The sequence below is a fragment of the Balaenoptera borealis genome (genome assembly GCF_965194805.1).
Source record: "Balaenoptera borealis genome assembly, chromosome: 13".
NCBI classification, from domain to species: domain Eukaryota; kingdom Metazoa; phylum Chordata; class Mammalia; order Artiodactyla; family Balaenopteridae; genus Balaenoptera; species Balaenoptera borealis.
The window spans coordinates 80912613-80935904 of record NC_138870.1 but is presented as its reverse complement, the minus strand read 5'-3'; the positions used below and the strand labels follow the sequence as shown (position 1 = coordinate 80935904).

Genomic DNA, 23292 nt, shown 5'->3' with positions numbered 1-23292 from the left:
AACACATAACAGTAATATGTTTAACTTGAAAATGGCTTGAGTTTATCCAGGCAGAGTCTGTTTAGATGTATATGAAAAGTATAATTAGGTATTCATGAAGCTAAGTTCATATACCATTCGATGTGATTTCTCAGGATAATCCTATTAGAAACCACCAGTGCACCTGCTTTCTACTTAAGGATCCCAGAAGATGGCACCCTCTTTGGTGGTTGTTTTAATTATGTCCTATTCACTCTGTTGGTGAGGGAGGGTCGAGGATGGTCAAACACATGACACTGGACAGATGAGATTGATAGCAGTTTGTCAGTCACACACACCTTAGGGGAGGAGGACATAGCATGCCACACAGGGCCACATGGAGGTTGCACTTGGGGACAGAGGGAACCACCAGGGGCTGTAGTAGGCAGACTATGTAGTATCAAGGGGGTGAGGTGACCCTTGGTTTCCAGGGGAGGATGTGATTGACTAGTTTGACTAATTCCACACATTGGCAAGGAATTAAAATTCTCTACTCAGGGATAAGCCAGAGCAGTCTCTGTGGTAAAGAAGGTTATTTGGCTTGGGGACCTTATCTGAGGGAGCAGAGCGGGAAGAGCAACTTGTAGTTAGGCCCGTTGGGCCCTCTTGGTTTTCCCCAGATGTCAAGGCAGAACACCATAGTGGTTTCATACTGAGTCACAATCAAGAGCATGGGCAGAGGGCCTGGTCATATTTTCCAAAAGTCTCACCGCCTTTTCAGTGACTTAGGATTATGATGAAGAGACATTAGCAGAAGCACTGTGGTGTGTGATGATTGACACAATGATTGACACAGAAACACATGGCCACCCTGTTAGAGATGGTAGTCAGAGGGTGAGCTGTTCATCTCTTCCTCCTCGCCACCCACTCTCACTCCCCTAGCCTGACTACCCCGCTAGGTTCCCTGCTCTAGTGTTAGAACTTGATAAAGCCAAGGGGAGGGGTTGGGTTTGGATCTCCAGCTCCCTTCATGGATGGGTGATGTCTCTTCTGTCTTGCCTGCCTGCCAGCCATGTTAGCAGTAGGAACCTCTTTCTAACTAGTGCATCTCCAACTTCTCATCACACAGAAATGCACTCACCTCTCGCCCCTCATCACCCTCCGCATCACTTCCATTCCTACCTCCAAGCCTTTGCTCGCAGTATTTCCCCTCCAGTCCTCTCCACTTAGGAGGCCTTTGCTCCTCCTTTCATTCACTGGAGTCCTCTCTCCCAAGTGCCTGTACCCTGCCATCTCTCTGACTGCCGCAGTCTGCATGCGCTACTTCTTTCTCTGGTTCTGTAGCCCTTAGTGCCTGTGCACTGCCTTTAGCATTTAGCATACACTTACTTTTAGTTGTTCTCTTTTTAGAAAATGGTCCCTGCCTTTACCCTACTTACTGTGGTTATACTGATTCCTTTTGCCTTTATCAGTTTAAGACAGTTTCAATTAGCAGGTGAAAAGAAAAGCAACCAATAGCATTTACAGTTTGAACATTATCTATGACTAATTCTATTAGATTATCTTCATACAACCCCTAAAAAATGATGCATAATAAGTCCACAATAAATATTTATTGAAATAAATGGCATAGTAGTTTTATATATATTAAATATTATAAAATATATATGTGAAAATATATGTATATATTGTACCTATATATGTATATATTGTACCTATATATGTATATAGGTACAATAAATGTGTGTGTGTGTGTGTGTGTGTGTCTAAATATGAAGTGCCTGCGTGTATTCATCCCAACCTCATTATTTCTAGTGGCCTTTATTTGGTCTGGTATTAATGAGTTACACATTACATAATGAGGAGGTAAAGAGAAGAAATGATGTTGGGTCAATATCTCTAACTTTATTTAAACATTTTTAAAATTTTTCAATGATATAAATACCATCTTTGCCACAATGAGAAAACTGGATTGGGAACCTGCTATACATTTTACTTGGAGGCAATTCTTAGCTCAGTAGAATGCTTTTCTATTTGTATTACAAATTTCTATCTATATTTCTTGAAGAGCATTTTAAAGAATCATTCCTCAACACCCCTAAGAAAGCAAAATTGCAGGTAATTAAATGTTTGGTACTTATTTTAGCTAGTCCTTGTTTCAGTAGGCATGTTTATAACAATTTATTCCACTGTGGCTAGGAACAGCTCAGGCTTTAACCAGATACCTCCCAGCTGAGCCTGAGGGGCAGGAGGGTCTGTTGGATTGTGATTGGCCTTGGGCTCCTTCTTTGTCCTTAAGATTGGACCAGGAACCCTGGAGGGCATGATCCTTACAGGCCAGGAGTTCTCCCACAATCCAGACAGCACTGTGGCAGATGCCTAATAGTATGGTGCTGTTTACTGTGGTCTCCTCAACAGTTGTGTGGTTACTCTGTGGCCCCTACAGACTGTTGAACAATCCCTTTACAACCTCTTTTTCTCTTTTTAAAGCTATCAACTGGCTAGCCAGAAGGTCAGTCCTCCTACCTATTATCTAGAGACTCATGCTAATGGCTTTCCTAAATAAGCCCCTGCAGGCTGTAAGGGAAGGCATAGTCTATGTAACTTTCCCACATAAGAAGTAGTTAAAGGGAAAAAATAAAGACAATCTTGAAAATGTGCAGACATCTGGGACTTCCCTGGCGGTCCAGTGGTTAAGACTCTGTGCTTCCACTGCAGAGGACACGAGTTCGATCCCTGGTCGGGGAATTAAGATCCAGGCCAGGAATTCTCCTACAACCCTGACAGCACTGTGGCACTGCCAAAAAAAAAAAAAAAAAAAAAGTGCAGAAATATAAACCTGGGGTGTGGGGAGAAAGGAGCAGGAGTTTCTCTTTTTCTTCCTTACTTCCTTTTCTTTCTTTCTTTTTTTTTTTCTAAATATAATTCTCATCTCCCTGTGAAGAAATAAGCTATCTCTAAAGAGTTGGTGCTCTGAACCATCTTTTATAAAACTTTTCAAAGTTTCTGAGTTTGTGGGATATGTGTGTGTGTGTGTTGTCTTTGAAAAAGTAAATAGAAATGTTTTTATTGTAAAAGCACCAAAGGGTAAATAATGAAGTCTCTGTCTTATCTCAGACCATAGTCTCAGAGGCAACCATTGTTATCAATTTCTTCTGACTCTTTCTAGAGATATCTATCAGCATATTTGTGTTTGCCTGCCTGAGTGTCTACATGTTATATGCATGCATATATATGTATATACACATATGCACACATATATATATGTGTGTTTTTCCTTTTTACACAGATGGATACACACTGCTGTGTGCCTTGAATTCTTTTTAATCTAGCAGTATTCTTGGAGAGCAACCTGTATCATGGTACATAGACCTATTTCATTTTTTAAACAGCTGTTTAGTAGTTCATTGTATGGATGTGCCCAATTTATTTAACCAGTCTCCTATTAATGGCCATTGATGGAAACTCCTTTTAAAACTGCTTCTTTGTCCTTAAACCTTACTGACTCTAAAATCCGCTTACATAAAGTGGGTGTGAACATCTGGGTAGGTTCTCTTCTACTTTAAGGAATTTTGAATTTCATTTGGTTGTTAACCAGTTTTCAGAGTTGTTCTTCGATGACTGTATTTTAAATAGCAGCTTCAGGTACTTATCTGATTTTGTTTTTGTCAGTAGAGTACAATTTTAAGAATCCTAGTAATAAATGCATTTCTGGGGAAGGGGATGGTAATGGTATTTATAAGGGTAGAAGTTGCCCCTGTAAAATGAAGCAGGCCTGTTTTTCAAAGTTCATCACTAAAGCCTGGTTTTCCTTCCTACAGAGTCACCCAAAGCCAGGTTTTTTGTTGTTGTTGTTGCTGTTTTTATTTGTTGTTGTTTTTTTTCCAAAGCCAGTTTTTAAATAATCCTCTAGTCTGTATTTCAGGGGATACTGGATATTTTTCTGTGTTTTCTTTTTTTGAAGCCATAGAACTGCAGCTTGCTAGTTTTAAAGGCTTGGTGGTTAACACCTCTAAAATTAATGAACCAATGAGTAAAAACACTAATTGTGTACATTTTACACTGCAAGTTTTTGTTTTTGTTTTTACACTTCTTTTTGGTAACAAATTCCTGCTGTGCTATCCCTTATTTTAGTGATTTTATTTATTTGTATTGTGTGGTTATTTTTTTTTTTAGATTTTTTTTTTTTTTTCAGTGTGGACCATTTTTTTTTAAGTCTTTGAATTTGTTACAATATTGCTTCTGTTTTATGTTTTGGTTTTTTGGCGGCGGGGCATGTGGGATATTAGCTCTCCGACCAGGGATCGCACCTGTACACCCTGCATTGGAAGGCAAAGTCTTAACCACTGGACAACCAGGGAAGTCCCTGTTCTGTGGTTATTAATCAAAATGTTTAATTCCAAAAAGTTAATATACGTTGTTATATATTTTTTTACTGAAATCAAGATAATAAAATCATTAATTTTTTAAATTAAAGTTTGCCCTAAACTTTAGGCACTCTCAGATACTGGGGTGAGGGGGTGGAGGGGAAGGGGGGTGGGGATTTCTGCTCTTAAGCTGTCATAACATCAGCCATCTATAGCCTTACATATTATGGAAGCATCAGTGTTTATTTTTAGTCAAAGCAGTTAGTAATGGAGAAGACCTATCAGATGATTTGGTTTACCTCTCAGCACAGAGGGTCACACTTGATAAACCTGATTTTTGTTGAAGTCAGATAAGTTTGTTTCAGACTCTGTGTTATTTCTTGGCTTTTATGTTCTGTCACCCTGGCTCTGCACAGACTTAAAATAATTATGCGGGCTTCCCTGGTGGCGCAGTGGTTAAGAATCCCCCTGCCAATGCAGGGGACACGGGTTCGAGCCCTGGTCTGGGAAGATCCCACATGCCGCGGAACAACTAAGTCTGTGCACCACAACTGAGCCTGCGCTCTAGAGCCCACGTGCCACAACTACTGAAGCCCGCGTGCCTAGAGCCTGTGCTCCACAACAAGAGAAGCCACCGCATTGAGAAGCCCACACACCACAACGAAGAGTAGCCCCCACTCGCCACAACTAGAGAAAGCCCGTGTGCAGCAACGAAGACCCAACGCAGCCAAGAATAAAATAAAGTAAAAATAAATTAAAAATTAATAATAATAATTATGTAAGATCCTGCATTTGGAAAACGTAAAAACATGACATGAATATATGAGTCTTGCTTTATTAGAGGATGAAAATGCCTGTGTAGGGCTGATTCCCAAGTTGTGCCATGTTTCCTGAAAGAAGTAGAGAGAAAACTTGCTTATTTTAGGGGTAGTTCTGAGGAAAATCATGTGAGTAGGGGGTAGAGAAAATTCCACATGTACTGCATAATTGAGAAGATGACCTGAAAATAAGAAGAGGAATGGTTTTTAAATTGTTGATTTGATGCATGGTTTTCAACCTGACACTGGAATCTGCAATTGAAGGGAATTGAAGTAAAAGGGTAAAAAGTTTTCTGGGGAAACTAAATAGAAACAATTTTCCAGTGAAAATTGTAAACCTATTTTATATACTTGGCATATTGTAATACATAACTTATTTTTACATTTTTTTGCTAATTTTTCCATGTAATGTTGTTCATCCTTCAAGTTTTCCTTGGTAGTTTTTCCCACTCATTCTGTGATAAATATGAAAGCAGGACTTCCCTGGTGGCGCAGTGGTTAAGAATCTGCCTGCCAATGCAAGGGACACGGGTTCGAGCCCTGGTCCGGGAAGATCCCACATGCCGCGGAGCAACTAAGCCCGTGCGCCACAACTACTGAGCCTGCGCTCTAGAGCCCGCGAGCCACAACTACTCAGCCTGTGTGCCACAATTACTGAAGCCCGTGCACCTAGAGCCTATGCTCCACAACAGGAGAAGCCACCACAATGAGAAGCCAGTGCACCACAACGAAGTGTAGCCCCTGCTCACCGCAATGAAGAGCCAATGCAGCCAAAAATAAATATAAATAAATTTATTAAAAAAAAAAATATGAAAGCAGCCAAAGGAAACACGTAATCACCAAGTCATAATGAGACAGCATTTGCAAAAGAATTTTGACAACCTGAGGACTAGCAGGTTCTGTTCAGTTTGGTCCAGGAGTAGAAAGAAGAGGTGGAGAGAGATGACAGAAGTTTAGATTTATATGTTGTGACTTGGAAATGAGAAAGAAACTTTGAAGGTGAGAATACTGGAATGAACTTCTTTCTTCACATTTGGGAGGAATTACATGCAGTATTCTTTGTTTACGGGGCTCAGAATAAAATCACAGGCAAGAGAGGAAAAAGATAACTGGATTTGTCAACAACTGAGAACAGGCTTCAGTGCTTTGAATGCATTCTTCAGTTAACTTTGCTCCCCTTTTCCTTTCTGTGCCATCCTTGGCCTTTTTCCTCCCCTTGCTGGACTCTTTAATAGAGTTTCACAAGGATGTTTCGGTGGTGAACCCTGGCAGCTTTTATGCCTGGCTTGTCACTGTGCAGGTTTTATGTTCCTAAAAACTCTTCGAGGAAATGGATTAAGTATTTTTTAAAAGACAATTTCTTTTGAAAATGAGATCATCCTTGATGTGACATCTTACCTGAAAGAGAAATTTGATGTACTTCCAGTATAAGATGTGCTGTTTATATATAGAAAATAACATAAGTAATTTTTGGGACTTCCCTGGTGGCGCAGTGGTTGGGAATCCGCCTGGCAGCGCGGGGGACATTGGTTCGATCCCTGGTCTGGGAAGATCCCACATTGCCACAGAGCAGCTAAGCCTGCATGCCACAACTACTGAGCCCACGTGCCGCAACTACTAAAGCCCGCGCACCTAGAACCCGCGCTCTGCAACAAGAGAAGCCACTGCAATGAGAGGCCCGTGCACCGCAACGAAGAGTAGCCCCCCTCACTGTAACTAGAGAAAGCCCGCGTGCAGCAGGGAAGACCCAATGCAGCCAAAAATAAATAAAATTAAATCTTTTTAAAAAGAAAATAACATAAGTAATTTTTTTATAAAGTGATGGCAGTAAATAATCATCACTCCAAATGCAAGGGTCCTTGGCATGTGGAATTGAAGGAACAGTTGCCTAATGAGTAGAAATTTACTTCTGGCTTTACTTGTCTCTGTTTTTATCCCCGTGTACTTGGAAAAAAAAAATTATTTTCTAGAAACCAGGCTTCTTCCCTGTTAGAAGCAAATCTGACTTGGAAAGGATGGGCTGGGAGGGAGAGCCTGGTTTTGACTCTTTCTGGTTGTTGTTGCAGCTTACTGTCCTCTACTTCAGTTATCAAATTATGTAACAACTAGGCAGGAAAGTGAGGAGGAAACACTATGTCCTGTTCCTTTAACCCTAAAAGTAGACTGTATTAGGATTTATCTTCTGACAGTGGGAAGGAAGTGTAAGGAATGGAGGAGCGGCATAGGTAAGGAATCCATGTTTCATTATCAGGAATCTAAAATTATTAGATGGCTTTGAAAGCGGTTCACAGTTATATGGGAAAATAGATTAATCAACAGGTTTTTTCTGTTTAATCATTCAGAGGTGAACATGTATGTGGATACTAGGTACCGTCTTTCCTGATTTTGCTGCTGATCCCATTATCTTTCCTTTAAAATCAGATCCTTTGTTGACATTTCTGTTTCGATTGATGTCACCCTCATTTTGCTGGTGACTGTTCACGAAACCTCGAAGGAAGACTCGAGTTTCTCCCCCTCCTCTTTACCCTAGCTCTGGTGATTTTTCTTCTTCTTACATACAGCCCTTCCTCTCAATTCCTGATGTAGCCACCCTGGCTCAGGCTGCCTGCACTATTGAAATTAACTCCTAGATCTTCCTCCACTTCTGTCACTGTGCCTACCTCCATTTCACCCTTAGTTCATTGGTTTTGGGTTACAAGAATAATACTCCTAAGACCCCATTTTGCTGTACTCACTTTCCTCCCTCCTAAGCTTCAGAAATCATAATTGGTTTCTACTGTTTACCATTCAGGTATGGGGGGACCTCCTTTAGCTTCGACTTAAGCTGTGAGATCATCAAGGTGATCTCACTGATGCTATTAACAAGGATATCCTTTCCTCTGGTTGGTGGGGGTGGGGGGGAAGGTGCTGTGCTTACAAAGCTTGACTGACCGAAGAGGTGCCCTTCTCTTCTCTGTTGGCACTAACAAGAAAGAAGTATGGTAGTGACAAGCTTGGAGGTATAGTAAGGAAATCTTTGAGGTCTACTGGAAGATTTGAGTCTCCTCGTTGAAGGCCTACAAAATGAGTATAAACTTCTTAGCTATTGTTCATGCTCTTTGACAGCCTGTCACCTGTTGTCTTCTCCAAGCTTGTTTTCCGTTAATTACTTACAGGAGATTCCACTTGTAGCCAAAATGTTTTTTTTGTTTGTTTTGTGAATACCAACATTCCCACTTCTACACCATTGATTATGATGTCCAGATGTCCCTTCTCCTTTAAACCATACAGTTTTTCCAGTATTCCCCCCAAACCTTTCTTTGTGATCACCGCTACCATATATGCTATTGGAAGTTCTGAAATTTAATACACCTTGGTTTCTAATATCATTTTGTTCATTCAGTAAAAATTTGTTGAGTGCCTATTACATATCAAGTAGTATGCTGGGGATTCAACTGAAAAAGAGAATTTCCTTGTCCTTGGGAGTTCACATTTTCATGAGAGAAACAAATATACTACCGAGTAAGATCACGTAGGATTGAGAAAAGCCAGGTAAACTAATTTGTGATAGGGAGGGGGCGGTCAGGGAAGGTTTTCTGTAGGTAAGCAATTTTCAGAACTAAAATCTCCCAAAGTTTTATGGCGGTATGTTTTGATCCATGTTTTTAATATTTAAAGCTTATTTATTTATTTATTTATTTGTCCCCTTGTTCTTAACTGTTAACTTTTGTAAACATTTATATCCCTAAATGGATGTGGCAACTAACTGGTTACTATCTTCTTAATCATAGCTCTCTGAATGTTGATCTAGGAAACACCTCTGAGTGCTCTTTAGACAAAATAAACCTACATTTCCTCACAGGTGCCACAGCCCTATTACTGATTATTTGAAATTTTTACACTGTTGAGTCCAAAAGAGCTCACAGATGGGCTGATCCAAAAAATCAAATTACTGGGGTTTTGTTGCAACCAGATTCTGATTCAGTGGGGTGGGGCAGGGACTGAGGTTTTATTTTTCTAAAAAGCTTCCTGGTAAGGCTGAAGCTGCTAATAGATTGAATATGTTTTGAGTAGCAGAGTTTCAGAGTATCTCTTTAGAGTTGAAGAGATAAAGAATTAAGATAAAAACAGGTTGAAGGTATATTTTCTTCTATTTATATGGATGGATCCTGCAGTCTGTACATCCTAACTCTCATTTACTGTCAGTCATCTAAATCAACTAATTTCCCAGCTGGGTTGGGCTCCTATCCCTGCACCCAGAGACAAGTGAATCTTGCCAGTGATTTGACTAGAAATCTTCTGTTCTCCACCCCCCACCCCACCCCAGGGGTGAGTCTTCTCCATGTCATGGGGAGCTATGATAAGATATGCACCCACCTAATTGAAGCTGTGATATGATTCCCTGAGTTCCCCAGCCACTGAGTAATAGGAAACCCCAACTTTAGCAGAAGGAAGTGTTCCTTTTGGCATTCTGCCTCCATCCAACTGGTTTGTGTAACTGTCGGGCTCCAGGAATGACTTCTGAGGCAAGTCTGTATCCTACAATGTGTAATCAGGAACTGGAAGAAAATTTATCTTCAGCTTTTAAGACTCCCAGTAGAAATTCTCATAACTTGTAGGAAGCTTGGCAGTTGAGTGACCTGCCCATGACCTGGGAAAGGAACCTGCCAGAGTGAAATGCAACTGTCTCTTTATTCTGCCTGAGTATTTCCCCTGACGATTTTCTATGGATCTTTTCCTGACTCTTCTATTCTGCAGGTATTCTTTCTTTCTTTATTTTTGGCTGCATTGGGTCTTTGTTGCTGCGAACAGGCTTTCTCTAGTTGCGGCGAGCAGGGGCTACTCTTCGTTGCGGTGCACGGGCTTCTCATTGCGGTGGCTTCTCTTGTTGTGGAGCACAGGCTCTAGGTGCGTGGGCTTCAGCAGTTGTGGCACGTGGGCTCAGTAGTTGTGGCTCACGGGCTCTAGAGTGCAGGCTCAGTAGTTGTGGCACATGGGCTTCATTGCTCCGCAGCATGTGGGATCTTCCCGGCCCAGGGCTCAAACCTGTGTCCCCTGCATTGGCAGGCGGATTATTAACCACAGCGCCACCAGGGAAGTCCTCTGCAGGTATTCTTGTTGACTGCAGACAGGAAAGCAGTTGCTACAGGCAATTTGTTCCTGACTCTTTACAACTAAATCTAGAAAGAATTATTTCTGTTGCCTTTCTTGGGAACTTTCCTATGGAATTTCCCCCCACAGATTGGACTGCAACAGTGGCTTTTAGATTCAAGAGATCTAAAAAATGTTAGATCTGAGAAATGTTGTTGATGACAGGCTGGCGAGAAGCAGTTGGTAAATGGCCTGGTACAGGGGTTTTCAAACTTTAGCCTGTATCCCTTAGGGGTCCCGCACCTCTAGGGTTTCTGATTTAGCCAGTCTGGAGTAAGCTGGAGAATTTGTGCCCATCCTCATTCCTTCCCATGTCTTGTGATGTGGTTACATGAAAAGCAATTGGCGATAACCAGAGAGGTGGGCACATGTCCACAATAGTACATTGTGATCATCATCATTACCTTCCAGTCCTTGTAGATTTGTTACTTGCTTTTTAAAAAAAAACAAAAGCAAACCATTGAGGCCCAAAGAAACAGCACCTCTTCTAATGTTGGAACGTGAACATGGTTGGTAACCCAGCTCACCTCCTGTGAGGCTTTTTGGTTTGTGCTAGTAGAGACCTGATTGTCTAGAGTTAAGGGATAGGATGGGGGCAGCTGGGAAACTTGCTCCTTACCCACCTTCCTATCACAGAAATACATGTTGGTTTTTTTTAATTTTTAAAATTTATATAATTTTTGGCTTCCCTGGTGGCACAGTGGTTGAGAATCTGCCTGCTAATGCAGGGGACACGGGTTCGAGCCCTGGTCTGGGAAGATCCCATATGCCGCAGAGCAACTAGGCCCATGAGCCACAACTACTGAGCCTGCGCGTCTGGAGCCTGTGCTCCGCAACAGGAGAGGCCACGATAGAGGCCCACGCACCGCGATGAAGAGTGGCCCCCGCTTGCCGCAACTAGAGAAAGCCCTCGCACAGAAACGAAGACCCAACACAGCCAAAAATAAATAAATAAATAAATAATTTTTAAAAAATTATATAATTTTTAAAGGTCACTTTCCATCTACAGTTACTACAAAACATTTGGCTATATTCCCCATGTTGTATAATACGTTTGAGTCTATCTTACACCCAATATATTGTACCTGCCCCCTGCCACTAGTAACCACTAGTTTGTTCTCTGTATCTGTGAGTCTGCTTCTTTTATGTTACATTCACTAGTTTTTTGTAAAAATACATGTTTTTCAAGATGATCCATTTTAAACCCAAAAGTAATTTGGGTTTTTGACAACTGAGATAGGGAAAGGGAAGGGAGAGTTTTGTTGATCTGACTCTTTTCATCCCTCCAAATCCCTTAGGTGTGCCTTGCTTACATCACACAATTTGTTTTTGGTAGCATTCCTTGTTCTCAAAGGTGACTAATGAGATGCTTTCTATTGCAGCAGTTCTGGAGCATCCCAGGAGGGACACAATGATTTGGACCTTCCTCTTAGTGACCTTCCTTCAGATGAAGAGGAAGTCATCAACAGTTCTGATGAAGACAATGTCAGCTCTGCTTCTAGTAAAGGGGAGCCTGACCTGCTGGAAGATAAACAAGTATGTTGTTGGTATTTAAATATTTCTACTTTTGTGTTTATTGGCCTCTCAGGACACTCAGAAGTAATATTTATTAACATGATAGGCATAAAATCCCTGCTTAGTTTTTTAGTTTAGTTTAGTTTTTAGTTTAGTTTTAGTTTTTTTAAACTTATAAAACCTCTTTCTAGTTCAAATTTAATTCCTTCTATAATGTGGTGCCTGAGATGTTTTCATATTTCCAAGAATGTATCGCTTCGAGATTATTTAGTAATTTTTGAGAAATTATTTTTGGTAATGTCCATTGGTTTTCTTTTGAAAACAAAAACCCCTTTTAGGATTGCTCCTTGAACTGCCGGTGATTCTACTGGAAAGAAAGGCATTAGATGCATTTCAGACTCATTCAAATCTTTTTAGGGATAGAATAAAGATTGCTGTCAGCAGTACATCAGGATTTGCTTTGAAATAATCCAGTATGTGTGTGTTTTCTGTATACATGAAGCAGGATTGTCCATGTACTGGTAATTATTTAAGATGTGTCACAGATACATGGGGGTTCATTATATTGTTTCTCTAGTTTGATATGAGTATCTATTTCATTTTAAATTATAATTCTTTGAATAAATAAATAATTACAATGGAAAAAATTAGTATATCAGCAATATCCCCAGAATGTGTTAAAAATGTTACAGGAGGATGGAATTTGAAAGGATTCATATAGCAAGCATATCAAGCCATAGAGAAAATCCATGTCACTTAACTCCTATGTCATAATTATCAAACCATTATGCTTCCTGCTTAATATATTTTTGCTTTGTTTAAACTCATTTTCAGCCTTAAATGAAGGGCACATGTTGTGTAATTGTCTAGTTTTAAACTCTAGTGCCACCACCTATGGTCTGAGTAACCTTGGGCAAATTATTTAACCTCTTTAGGCTAAAGAGCCCCATGTTATGAAGAAAAAGATAGTACTTACTTTGGGAAAGGGGGAAAAACATAGTACTTATCTCATAGAATTGTGACAACTAAATTAGTTGATGTGTGTACAGTCTTGGAATACTGTCTAGCACATGGTAAGAACTCAATGACTTTTTGTTATTTATTACTTGCAAGACTTCATCTCTATGCTGTAAAGTATTGGATCGTGGAGTTGGGAGTAACCACTAGTTTCTTATGGGGGTTGATGAAAATGTTCTAAAGTTAGATTGCGGTGATGGTTGCACAACCCTGAATATATTAAAAACCATTGAATTATACACTTTAAAAGTGCAAAAATATATTGTATGGAATGCAAATTATATCTCAATAAAGTTGTTAAAGAAAATTAAAAATCCTGATAAAGGGGAAATGATAGTGCTAAGTGGAAGATTAGTACAGAGTCATGCATATCATGTAGTCCTATGTACATCAGCCCAGGATGGGCCACAAATGTGGCTTTAGCCAACTAATAACTCAAGGAAAGAAGGTGATAGCAGTTTCTAAAAGAAGAAGTCTTTGGTGTAGAAGCATAGGAAAAGACCTTCTTTTATAACTTCTTTGATTTTCAATTTCTCAATTTATACAATGGGACAATAATGTCGTTCTGAGGCTCAAACAGGATAATAGTTGCCAAAACACTTCGTAAGTCAAGAAAGTTTATGCACATTAAACATGTATAGGGCTTCCCTGGTGGTGCAGTGGTTAAGAATCTGCCTGCCAATGCAGGGGGCACGGGTTCGAGCCCTGGTCCGGGAAGATCCCACATGCCACAGAGCAACTAAGCCCGTGTGCTCTAGAGCCCACAAGCCACAACTACTGAGCCTGCGTGCCACAACTACTGAAGCCTGTGCACCCTAGAGCCCGTGCTCCGCAACAAGAGAAGCCACCGCAATGAGAAGCCTGCACACCACAACCAAGAGTAGCCCCCGCTCGCCGCAACTAGAGAAAGCCCTTGCACAGCAACGAAGGCCCAATGCAGGCAAAAATAAATAAATAAAATAAATAAATTTTTTTAAAAAATGTATAATATACTTCTATAATTATGTTTGTGGTAGGTTGTATTAGTTTCCTAGGGAAGTCATCACAAAGTACCACAAACCGAGTGGCTTGAAAACAGAAATTTATTGTTTGTTTATTGTTCTGGAGGTCAGAATTCCAAAATCAACATGTTGGCAAGGCCATGCTCTCTCTGAAACCTGTAAGGGAGAATCTTTTCTTTCTTCTTCCTTGTGGTTTGCCGGCAATCCTTGGAGGTCCTTGGCTTATAGCTACAGCACTTCAAACTCTGCCTCCATCGTCATATGGTGTGCTCCCTTCATGTGTGTGTGGCTCTGTCTCCTCTTCTTATAAGGACAACAATCAGATTAGATTAGGTACCCACCATAATCCAATATGACCTCATTTTAACTTACTGATTACATCTGAAACAACCCTGTTTCCAAATAAGGTCACATTCTGAGGTCCTGGGGGTTAGGACTTGAACATTTATTTTGGAGGGACATAGTTCAAACCATAACAGGTACCATATTCCATGGACATATAATGGGCATATCACTGATACGTGTCTAGATGCCAGTAACATTCCCTCATGAAAGTGCCAGACTTAGTCTTAGTAGGAGGAGAAAAGAAAGAACATGTGCCGCTGTGCCCTTGTCTTAACTTTGTGAAGGAAAAGCAAGCTAATGTTCAAAAAGTTATTCCTGGAAAGATAAAAGTACCACCATTAAAGGAAGAAAATTACCGCTGCACCACACCTGTGTGCCTGTGCTTATCTATGTGCAGGTTATTACATTTAATCTTCAAAATCATCCTAGGATATAGATCTAACATATGTACTGTTTTTCTCCTTTTCACATGAAGAAAAGGAGTTTTAAAAACAGGTTAAGTAACTTGCCTTGGAACCTCCTGAACTGAGGTTTTTAACCAAAATCTGTCTCTGCTAATAACTTGGTATAAGCCCCAGAATCTGAATGATTTTTTTTGTTTGTTTTTAAATATTTATTTATTTATTTGGCTGCGCTGGGTCTTAGTTGCAGCATGCAGGATCTTTAGTTGAGGCATGCGGGAACTTTAGTTGTGGCACGTGGGATCTTTTAGTTGCACCCTGCGGGATCTTTAGTTGCAGCCTGAGGGATCTTTAGTTGTGGCATGCAGGATCTAGTTCCCTGACCAGGAATCGAACCCGGGCCCCCTGCATTGGGAGCATGGAGTCTTAGCCACTGGACCACCAGGGAAGTCCCCAGAATCTGACTGATGTTCATGGAACATATTTGGGGTGGGGGTGAATAGCCATGCTAATTTTTTTTTTTTCCTCCAAGTTTTTAATTTTATATTTTTTGATCTTTACTTTCAGTGCTTAATAAATGATTGTTTAAAAATGAGATCTATTCATTCTGCTTCATTGTGGTTAGAATATTCACCACTGTTCACCCCTCCTAAATATTGACTTCCCTGCCTTTTTTACCCCCAAATTTTCTTTGTAAAATAGCTCATTTGATATATACCCTCACGAAGAGAGGCGAAAACCTAAGAGAATATTGTTTTTTAAAAGTTAATCATGTGTCACCTCATTTTGGGGATAATTTGATGATAAGGAGATGTTTCTCAGGCAGATATGGTTGTTCAGTTTTTTGCTTTTTAGTAGAATTCTTGAGTAATATAGCAGAGGCCTTTTATGAATTCTGTTTAAAACTAATGGATAAATTTCACTGAATTTTACTTGTAGTGAACAAATATGAAAAGAAGAGAACAGAGTTAAGAATTTACAAAGCTGGGTCTGGGCTGTTATCAGGAGATCGGAACATAAAACTGGATTTCAGATCAAAGGTTCTGTTTTGGAATTTGTTTGAATTATTTTATGGCCTTGACAAAGTAATTTCATTTGTGGCCCATGTTTCAACTTCCATGACTGTATACTTTGGGTAGATGCATTTATTTAACAGGCAGTCTCCTTTGAAATGCGTTGTAATTTAAGTGAGGACTTTCATTAACTGAGAAGTTAAGATACCAAATAAGGCCTCTCTCTCGCAGTTTTACATCATTGTTTGACTTGGGTCGGAATCGTTGTTCTTACAAGTTGAAGTTAATATAGAGCTTTTTATTTTGTTTTGGTTTTTGGTTATCTTTGACTTTCTGTCTATTTTGAAAATGGTTGTAATCCACTGAATCATTTTCTGATAGTGACTGTCCCTCTCTAGCTCTGTAGTCTTCCTACTTTAAAAGGTAAAGTAGACAATAGAATACACAGACTCCTAGAATTTTAGAATTGCAAAAGGCCTTAATCGTCTAGTCCAACACCCTACTCTTTTACATGATGAAATAGCTATAATGAGCTTTTTGTTTGTTTCAGTTTACATATTCATGTTACTCAACACATATTCAAAAGCAATGTGCTCTGGTCTTAGATTCTGAGAAGGTGGCAGCCACCCTTGTACACTTGCTTATTCAGGCATCTTAAGTGCATAGTGAACCAGGCTCTGCAGTCTGCACAGAAGGGGGCAAGGGTGAATAAGATTACAGACTAGAGAGAATTCAGACGTGTCAGCAAATAAACACAATCCACTGGGTTAAGCCCTAAAAATTCTCCACTAATAAGAGAATAATCTTGGGACTTCCCTGGCAGTCCAGCAGTTAAAGACTCTGCAGTTCCACTGCAAGGGGCGTGGGTTTAATCCCTGGTTGGGGAACTAAGATCCCGCATGCTGAGCGGTGCGGCCAAAAAAATTTAAAAAACAAAGAGAATAATATTGTCATTTGGGGATGGTAGGGAGAGAATATCAAGGCAGGCTTCATAAAGGAGGAATCCTTTGAGTGCCTGTCACCTTAAAGGATGAGTTGAAATATGACAAGCAGAAATCTTTGGGAGAGGGGGAGGTGGTGAGGAGGGATGTTGAAGCAGAAGGACAGACATGTAAAGGCAGAGCACACTTGGAGTTGCAATGTGGTGGTTGCAATTTGGCTGGATACACAGTGTGGAGGAGTAGGAATGAAACTAGTGGAGATAACTAGACACATTGTGGAGTGTCTTCTAAACATAGCAAAGAAAGTTCAGTCTTTGTTGCCCATAGGTGATAGGGAGTTGCTAATGTAGCTCAACCTGAGAACTAATGTGATTATATTTGCATTTTAGAAACTAGTACTCTGGTGGCCGTGGAGAGAATGGGTTACAGTGGGGTAAATCTAGAGCAAGGAAGCCACTTAGGTTACTGCAGTAATGTAGGCAAGAAATAAGGAGGCAATATGGAAGGAGAGGAAAGGATTAATAAAATATTCAGAAGCACAAATCAACAGGGCTTGATAACTTAATTGTGATCATAGAGTGTGGAGAAGAAAGTAGAGTCCAGGTTTCTGGCTTTGGTCAGTAGGTATATACAGTACCTAGCAACGAGTGACTGAAGGCCATCAAATGCTTTATTCTTTTTTTTTTTTTTTAACATCTTTATTGGAGTATAATTGCTTTACAATGGTGTGTTAGTTTCTGCTTTATAACAAAGGGAATCAGCTATACATATACATATATCCCCATATCTCCTGCCTCTTGCTTCTCCCTCCCACTCTCCCTATCCCACCCCTCTAGGTGGACACAAAGCACCGAACTGATCTCCCTGTGCTATGTGGCTGCTTCCCACTAGCTATCTGTTTTACATTTGGTAGTGTATATAAGTCCATGCCAGTCTCTCACTTAGTCCCAGCATACCCTTCCCCCTCCCCGTGTCCTCAAGTCCATTCTCTACATCTGTGTCTTTTTTCCTGTCCTGCCCCTAAAATGCTTTATTCTTTATGAATCTTTTCCTGATTATGATTACACCACTCCCTGATTATGATCCTTCCCTCCTTCAAGATATCAGCACATTTCATAGTTTTCCTTATGCATAGTTATTTGTATATATGGTTTGATCCCTTGTTCACTTCTTGAAGGCTGGAGCTATTTCTTATTTATCTTTAATCTCCTCTTCTAACATCTACTTTCATGCCCCGTTTCAGAACTATGAAATCAGAATTTCCAAGACAGTTACCTAGGAATCTGAAATTTAAGAGCTGCCTGGTGGTTCTAGTGATCAGTAATGTTTTCAGACAGCTGTAGAGCAATGAATTAGCTGACGGTGGAGCTGTTTTCTACTACTAACCTTGCTATCAAATTATGGATATTGAATTACTAATGTCAGATTTTTAAATGATGGAGTAAAAATGGTACATTCTTCCTTTTGGGAATGATCTCAGAATAACAAGGAGGATAAGAAATATAAACTCTGCCTTCAGTGATATTAGGAGACAGCTAAAACCCTAAATCACAATATGTGAGTAAGGGCTACCATGAAGTTCCAGTTTCTCCATATACTCACCAATACTCGTTATTTTCTGAATTCTGATTATACCATTCTGTGGGTATGAAGTGATATCTCATTGTGGTTTTAATGCATTTCCCTGATGACTAATTATGTTAAACATCTTTCATATTGTTATTGGCTCTTCTTAAATCTTCTTTAGTGAAATGTCTATTCACCTCTTTTACCCATTTTTAACAGAGTTTTATTGAATTATAAGAATTTTTTATGTATTCTGGATACAAAATTCATGATTTGCAAGTATTTTTTCTCACCTATGGCTTATCTTTTTCTTTTCTTTTTTTTTTAAATTTATTTTATTTATTTTATTTTTGGCTGTGTCAGGTCTTTGTTGCTGCGTGGGCTTTCTCTAGTTGCGGCGAGTGGGGGCTACTCTTCATTGCAGTGTGCGGGCTTCTCACTGCGGTGGCTTCTCTTGTTGCAGAGCTCGGGGTCTAGGTGCACAGGCTTTAGTAGTTGTGGCGCGTGGGCTCAGTAGTTGTGGCGCACAGGCTTAGTTGCTCTGCAGCATGTGGGATCTTCCTGGACCAGGGCTCGAATCCGTGTCCCCTGCATTGGCAGGCGGATTCGTTAACCACTGCACCACCAGGGAAGTCCTCTTTTTATTTTCTTTATGGTGTCTTTTGAAGCATAAAAAATTTTAACGTATGACGTTCAGTCTATCAATATATTTTTTTTTATGGATCATGCTTTTGGTGTTATATCTAAAAACTGTTAGCCTAAACCAAAGTCACAAAGATTTTCTTTCTTTTTTTTTTTTTTAATAAATTTATTTATTTATTTATTTATTTATGGCTGTGTTGGGTCTTCGCCTCTGTGCGTGGGCTTCCTCTAGTTGCTGCGAGCGGGGGCCACTCTTCATTGCGGTGCGCGGGCCTCTCACTATCGCGGCCTCTCTTGTTGCAGAGCACAGGCTCCAGACGCGCAGGCTCAGTAGTTGTGGCTCACGGGCCCAGTTGCTACGCGGCATGTGGGATCTTCCCAGACCAGGGCTCGAACCCGTGTCCCCTACATTGACAGGCGGATTCTCAACTATTGCACCACCAGGGAAGCCCAAGATTTTCTTCTAGAAGCTTTATAACTTTAGCTCTTACATTTAACTCTATGATAAATTTTCAGTTAATTTTTGTATATGGTGTCAGGTAGAGTATAAATTCATCTTTTTGCTTGTGGATATCCAGTTGTTCCAGCAATTTTCAACCATTTGTTGAAAATAAAGAAAAAAACCCCAACTATCTTTCCATTGAATTGCCTTGACAACTTTGTCAAAAATCCATTGACCAGGGACTTCCCTGGTGGCGCAGTGGTTAAGACTCCGTGCTTCCAATGCAGGGAGCCCAAGTTCGATCCCTGGTTGGGGAACTAGATCCCACATGCATGCCACAACTAAGAGTTCACATGCCACAACTAAGGAGCCTGCAAGCCACAACTAAGACCCGGGGCAACCAAATAAATAAATAAATACATTAAAAAAAGAAGTTAAAAAAAATCCATTGACCATAAATTTAAGGGTTTACTTCTCTCAATTTTTTTCCTATTGATCTACACATCTGTCTTTATGCCAGTACCTACCATTTTTTCCCCAAAATTTATAATCTCAGCTTCTAGAAAAGAAACACATACTTTATAGTCACCATTCCCAGTGCTGCCTCTGAATCACTGTCACCCTTTGTCTCACTGACTTGCCATGCAACACCTGAGATCTGAGATATTTAATGTTTAAATATCAGAATTTTAAGGTTGAAAGTTCAACACTCTAATTTTACAAAGGAGGAATGTCAGGCCCACCATAGTTGTTCTCCTAAGTTAAAGTATTGTTGTCCCCTGCTATAATATCTGCCTAGGGATAACATTATTATGGAGTCACTCTGCACAATTCTCTTTAACCCAGGCCCCGGCAGAGCAAGGTCCTGAAGAGGGGGGAAAAAAAAGGTTCAGAGTAGAGTCTTAACAAGGGGAGAGTGATAAAAAGACGAAAGGAAATAAAAGGTAGATGCCAAAAATAAGGTACATCTACTTGAAAATTTTGGATAGAGCTGATACACATTTTAAGTGGTTCTACTTATTAAATGTTTCAGCACCTGTAGTGTGCCTAGATTTATTTAGAGCTAGTAATAAAACCTCCTCTTGACCTTTAAGGAACCTCACATCATTTGAAAATGGAGCGTGCAGTACCAAGGCTTCAGTTCTTTCGGTGGTTTAGGTTTCTGTTTTTAATTTTTAATGCAGTTCTTCTGGCTTTCTAATTTTTAAAAGACATACTGTATTTTACAAATCTTAAACTTCCTTCCTAGCTACAGACGACATAGAGAAATCATTATAATAGTTAGAAAGCATTGATTTGCTAAAATATTTTTCAAAATAACAGTTATCTGTGTGTGTATACGTGTATGGCATACATAGTCATGGTTATTAGTGCATGACTGATACATGGCCTTTAAGATCAGGCTGTGCTTAGGACTGCTTCCTGAGGAATGTTATCTACATGTCATTTAAAAGGTAAGTGAATGGAGTTGTTCAGCTGAGCAGAACTTATCCAACGTTTTAGTAGCAATCATTCAACAACCTGTCTTAGAAAAGAGGAATGAATGGGGGATAGGGGTAAAATTCATCTATCTAATTGTCCCTTTAAAAAATAGAGCTAAAGTCAAGTAGCAAGGCTAATTAGACCAGACTGTTACTCACTCTGAATTAATAACTGATTGTTCTTTAAAGATTATTTTTGGGGACATCCCTGGCAGTCTAGTTGTTAAGACTGCGTGCTTCCAATGCAGGGGCACGGGTTCAACCCCTGGTCAAGAAACTAAGATCCCGCATGACGTGCGGCACGGCCAAAAAAAAATAAGATTATTTTTGTAAGTAGTTGATTTCATAGCTTACTTTGAATATTTTTTGGATGACAATACCTATATTCTGATGGAGGGTTAGGATTTCTTGATATTGTATGTAAATTCTTCTGTAGTAAAATATGAAAACATGGAAGCGACAAATGCACACTGTGAGGTTAGTGTTTACTCCTGGAGAAGGAGGGGAACTTAAATGTTATATATAATAATTTGTTTCATAAAAAGATTTAAACCAAATATTGCAGAATGTTTGGATTTGTAAAATCTTGAGGGGAGAGGAGAGGAGATATACGTGGGTATATGTTTAGCAGTGAATGTTTGTAAGGACATGCCATGATTAGCAGCAGATAATGAAGAGAGATTCAGTGTGTAATAGAATTTCTGGGTTAGATATTGGGAAATCTGTGTTCTCGTCCCAACTCTGCTAATAATCAACTTTGAAGCTTGGCAAATCCCTGTTTTAAATGGGTGTTCTTTGGGATTCTGCTCTTGGTCCAATTCTGACTTTATATATTCCTTGTGTTTCATCTCCTTCACTTCCAGGACTTCTACTACCATGTTCGATTCAGTGGTTTTCGATACACTAAAAAAAAGAATCTAAAAATAAAGTTCTTATATTTCTTATATCTATATCTGTGTGACTTCTTATGAGAATAGAAATGATTATAATTAAAAAAACCTAAATTTTAACATGGTGTAAAACCTTGAGGAATCCTCTTCCTATTTACTCATTTAAATGTCACCAATGCTTTAAGTTAATAAAAGTGTTTTAATGTATACAGAACATAAACAGACATACTTTTAAAAAATCATTAAACTGTAATTTTCAGAAGAGCTTCATTCATTGTTAAACTGCATCTATTTCTTTTTAATAATAACTTTTTCTTAACACCTTTATTGGAGTATAATTGCTTTACAATGTATTAGTTTTTGCTGTATAACAAAGTGAATCAGCTTATACATATGCATATATCCCTATTTCTCCTCCCTCTTGCATCTCCCTCCCACCCTCCCTATCCCACCCCTCTAGGTGGACACAGAACACCGTGCTGATCTCCCTGTGCTGTGTGGCTGCTTCCCACTAGCTATCTATTTCATGTTTGGTAGTGTATATATGTCAATGCCACTCTCTCACTTCGTCCCAGTTTACCCTTCCCCTTCCCCGTGTCCTCAAGTCCATTCTTTACATCTGCATCTTTATTCCTGTCCTGCCCCTAGGTTCTTCAGAACCTTTTTTTTTTTTTTTTTTTTTTTTTTAGATTCCATATATATGTGTTAGCATACGGTATTTGTTTTTCTCTTTCTGAGTTACTTCACTCTGTATGACAGACTCTAGGTCCATCCACCTCACTACAAAAAACTCAATTTCATTTCTTTTTATGGCTGAGTAATATTCCATTGTATATATGTGCCACATCTTCTTTATCCATTCATCTGTTGATGGACACTTAGGTTGCTTCCGTGTGCTGGCTATTGTAAATAGTGCTGCAGTGAACATTGTGGTATATGACTCTTTTTGAATTATGGTTTTCTCAGGGTATTGGGATTGCTGGGTCATATGGAAGTTCTATTTTTAGTTTTTTAAGGAACCTCCATACTGTTCTCCATAGTGGCTGTATCAATTTACATTCCTACCAACAGTGCAAGAGGGTTCCCTTTTCTCCACACCCTCTCCAGCATTTATTGTTTGTAGATTTTTTGATGATGGCCATTCTGACTGGTGTGAGGTGATACCTCATTTTAGTTTTGATTTGCATTTCTCTAATGATTAGTGATGTTGAGCATCCTTTCATTAAACTGCATCTATTTTTATACATTGGTTCTGACACTGAAATTCTGGAAGCAGGTAAAAACAATTTTTTTTCCAAATAATGAAGTAAGGCAAGATAGGGGTAGGGGATTAAGAGGCACAAACTACTATGTACAAAATAAATAAGCTACAGGGATATATTGCACAGCACAGGGGATATAGTCAATATTTTATAATTCCTTTAAATTTGAGTATAATCTATAAAAATTTTGAATCACTATGTTATACACCTGAAGCTAATATAATATTGTAAATCAACTATACCTCAATAAAAAATAAGGTTAATAAAAATTATAAAGGCTTGGGGGAGGCGTCATGAGCCAGCAACCTGTACAGCCACACAGGGCCCTCACTTCATTTAATGCTCTACTGTCACAATCTTGATATTCTTAATAATTTTGAACAAGATGCCTACATTTCACTTTGCATCAGACCTGCAACTTACGTAGCCAGTCCTGTAAAAACTGAAGCATACAAAAGATTCCCTCATCCTCACACCTCCTAATCCTGCCCCACTGTTAGTGA

General features: G+C 39.5%; 1 protein-coding gene across 7 annotated transcripts in view; it reads left to right on the top strand.

Moving 5' to 3' along the window:
* The window catches only part of FGD6 (FYVE, RhoGEF and PH domain containing 6), a 109667-nt gene that overhangs the window by 26890 nt on the left and 59485 nt on the right, over positions 1-23292 (top strand). For 5 of the 7 annotated variants that reach the window (XR_014233319.1, XR_014233320.1, XM_082350415.1 and 2 more), the window contains one exon: positions 11656-11809. Coding sequence is in view for 5 of the 7 variants with exons in the window: in XM_082350415.1 (XP_082206541.1) it covers positions 11656-11809 (154 nt within the window). In the remaining 2 variants the exon portion in view is untranslated. The remainder of the gene's footprint in view (positions 1-11655; positions 11810-23292) is intronic. The other 2 variants (XM_082350417.1, XM_082350414.1) reach the window with 1 other exon arrangement.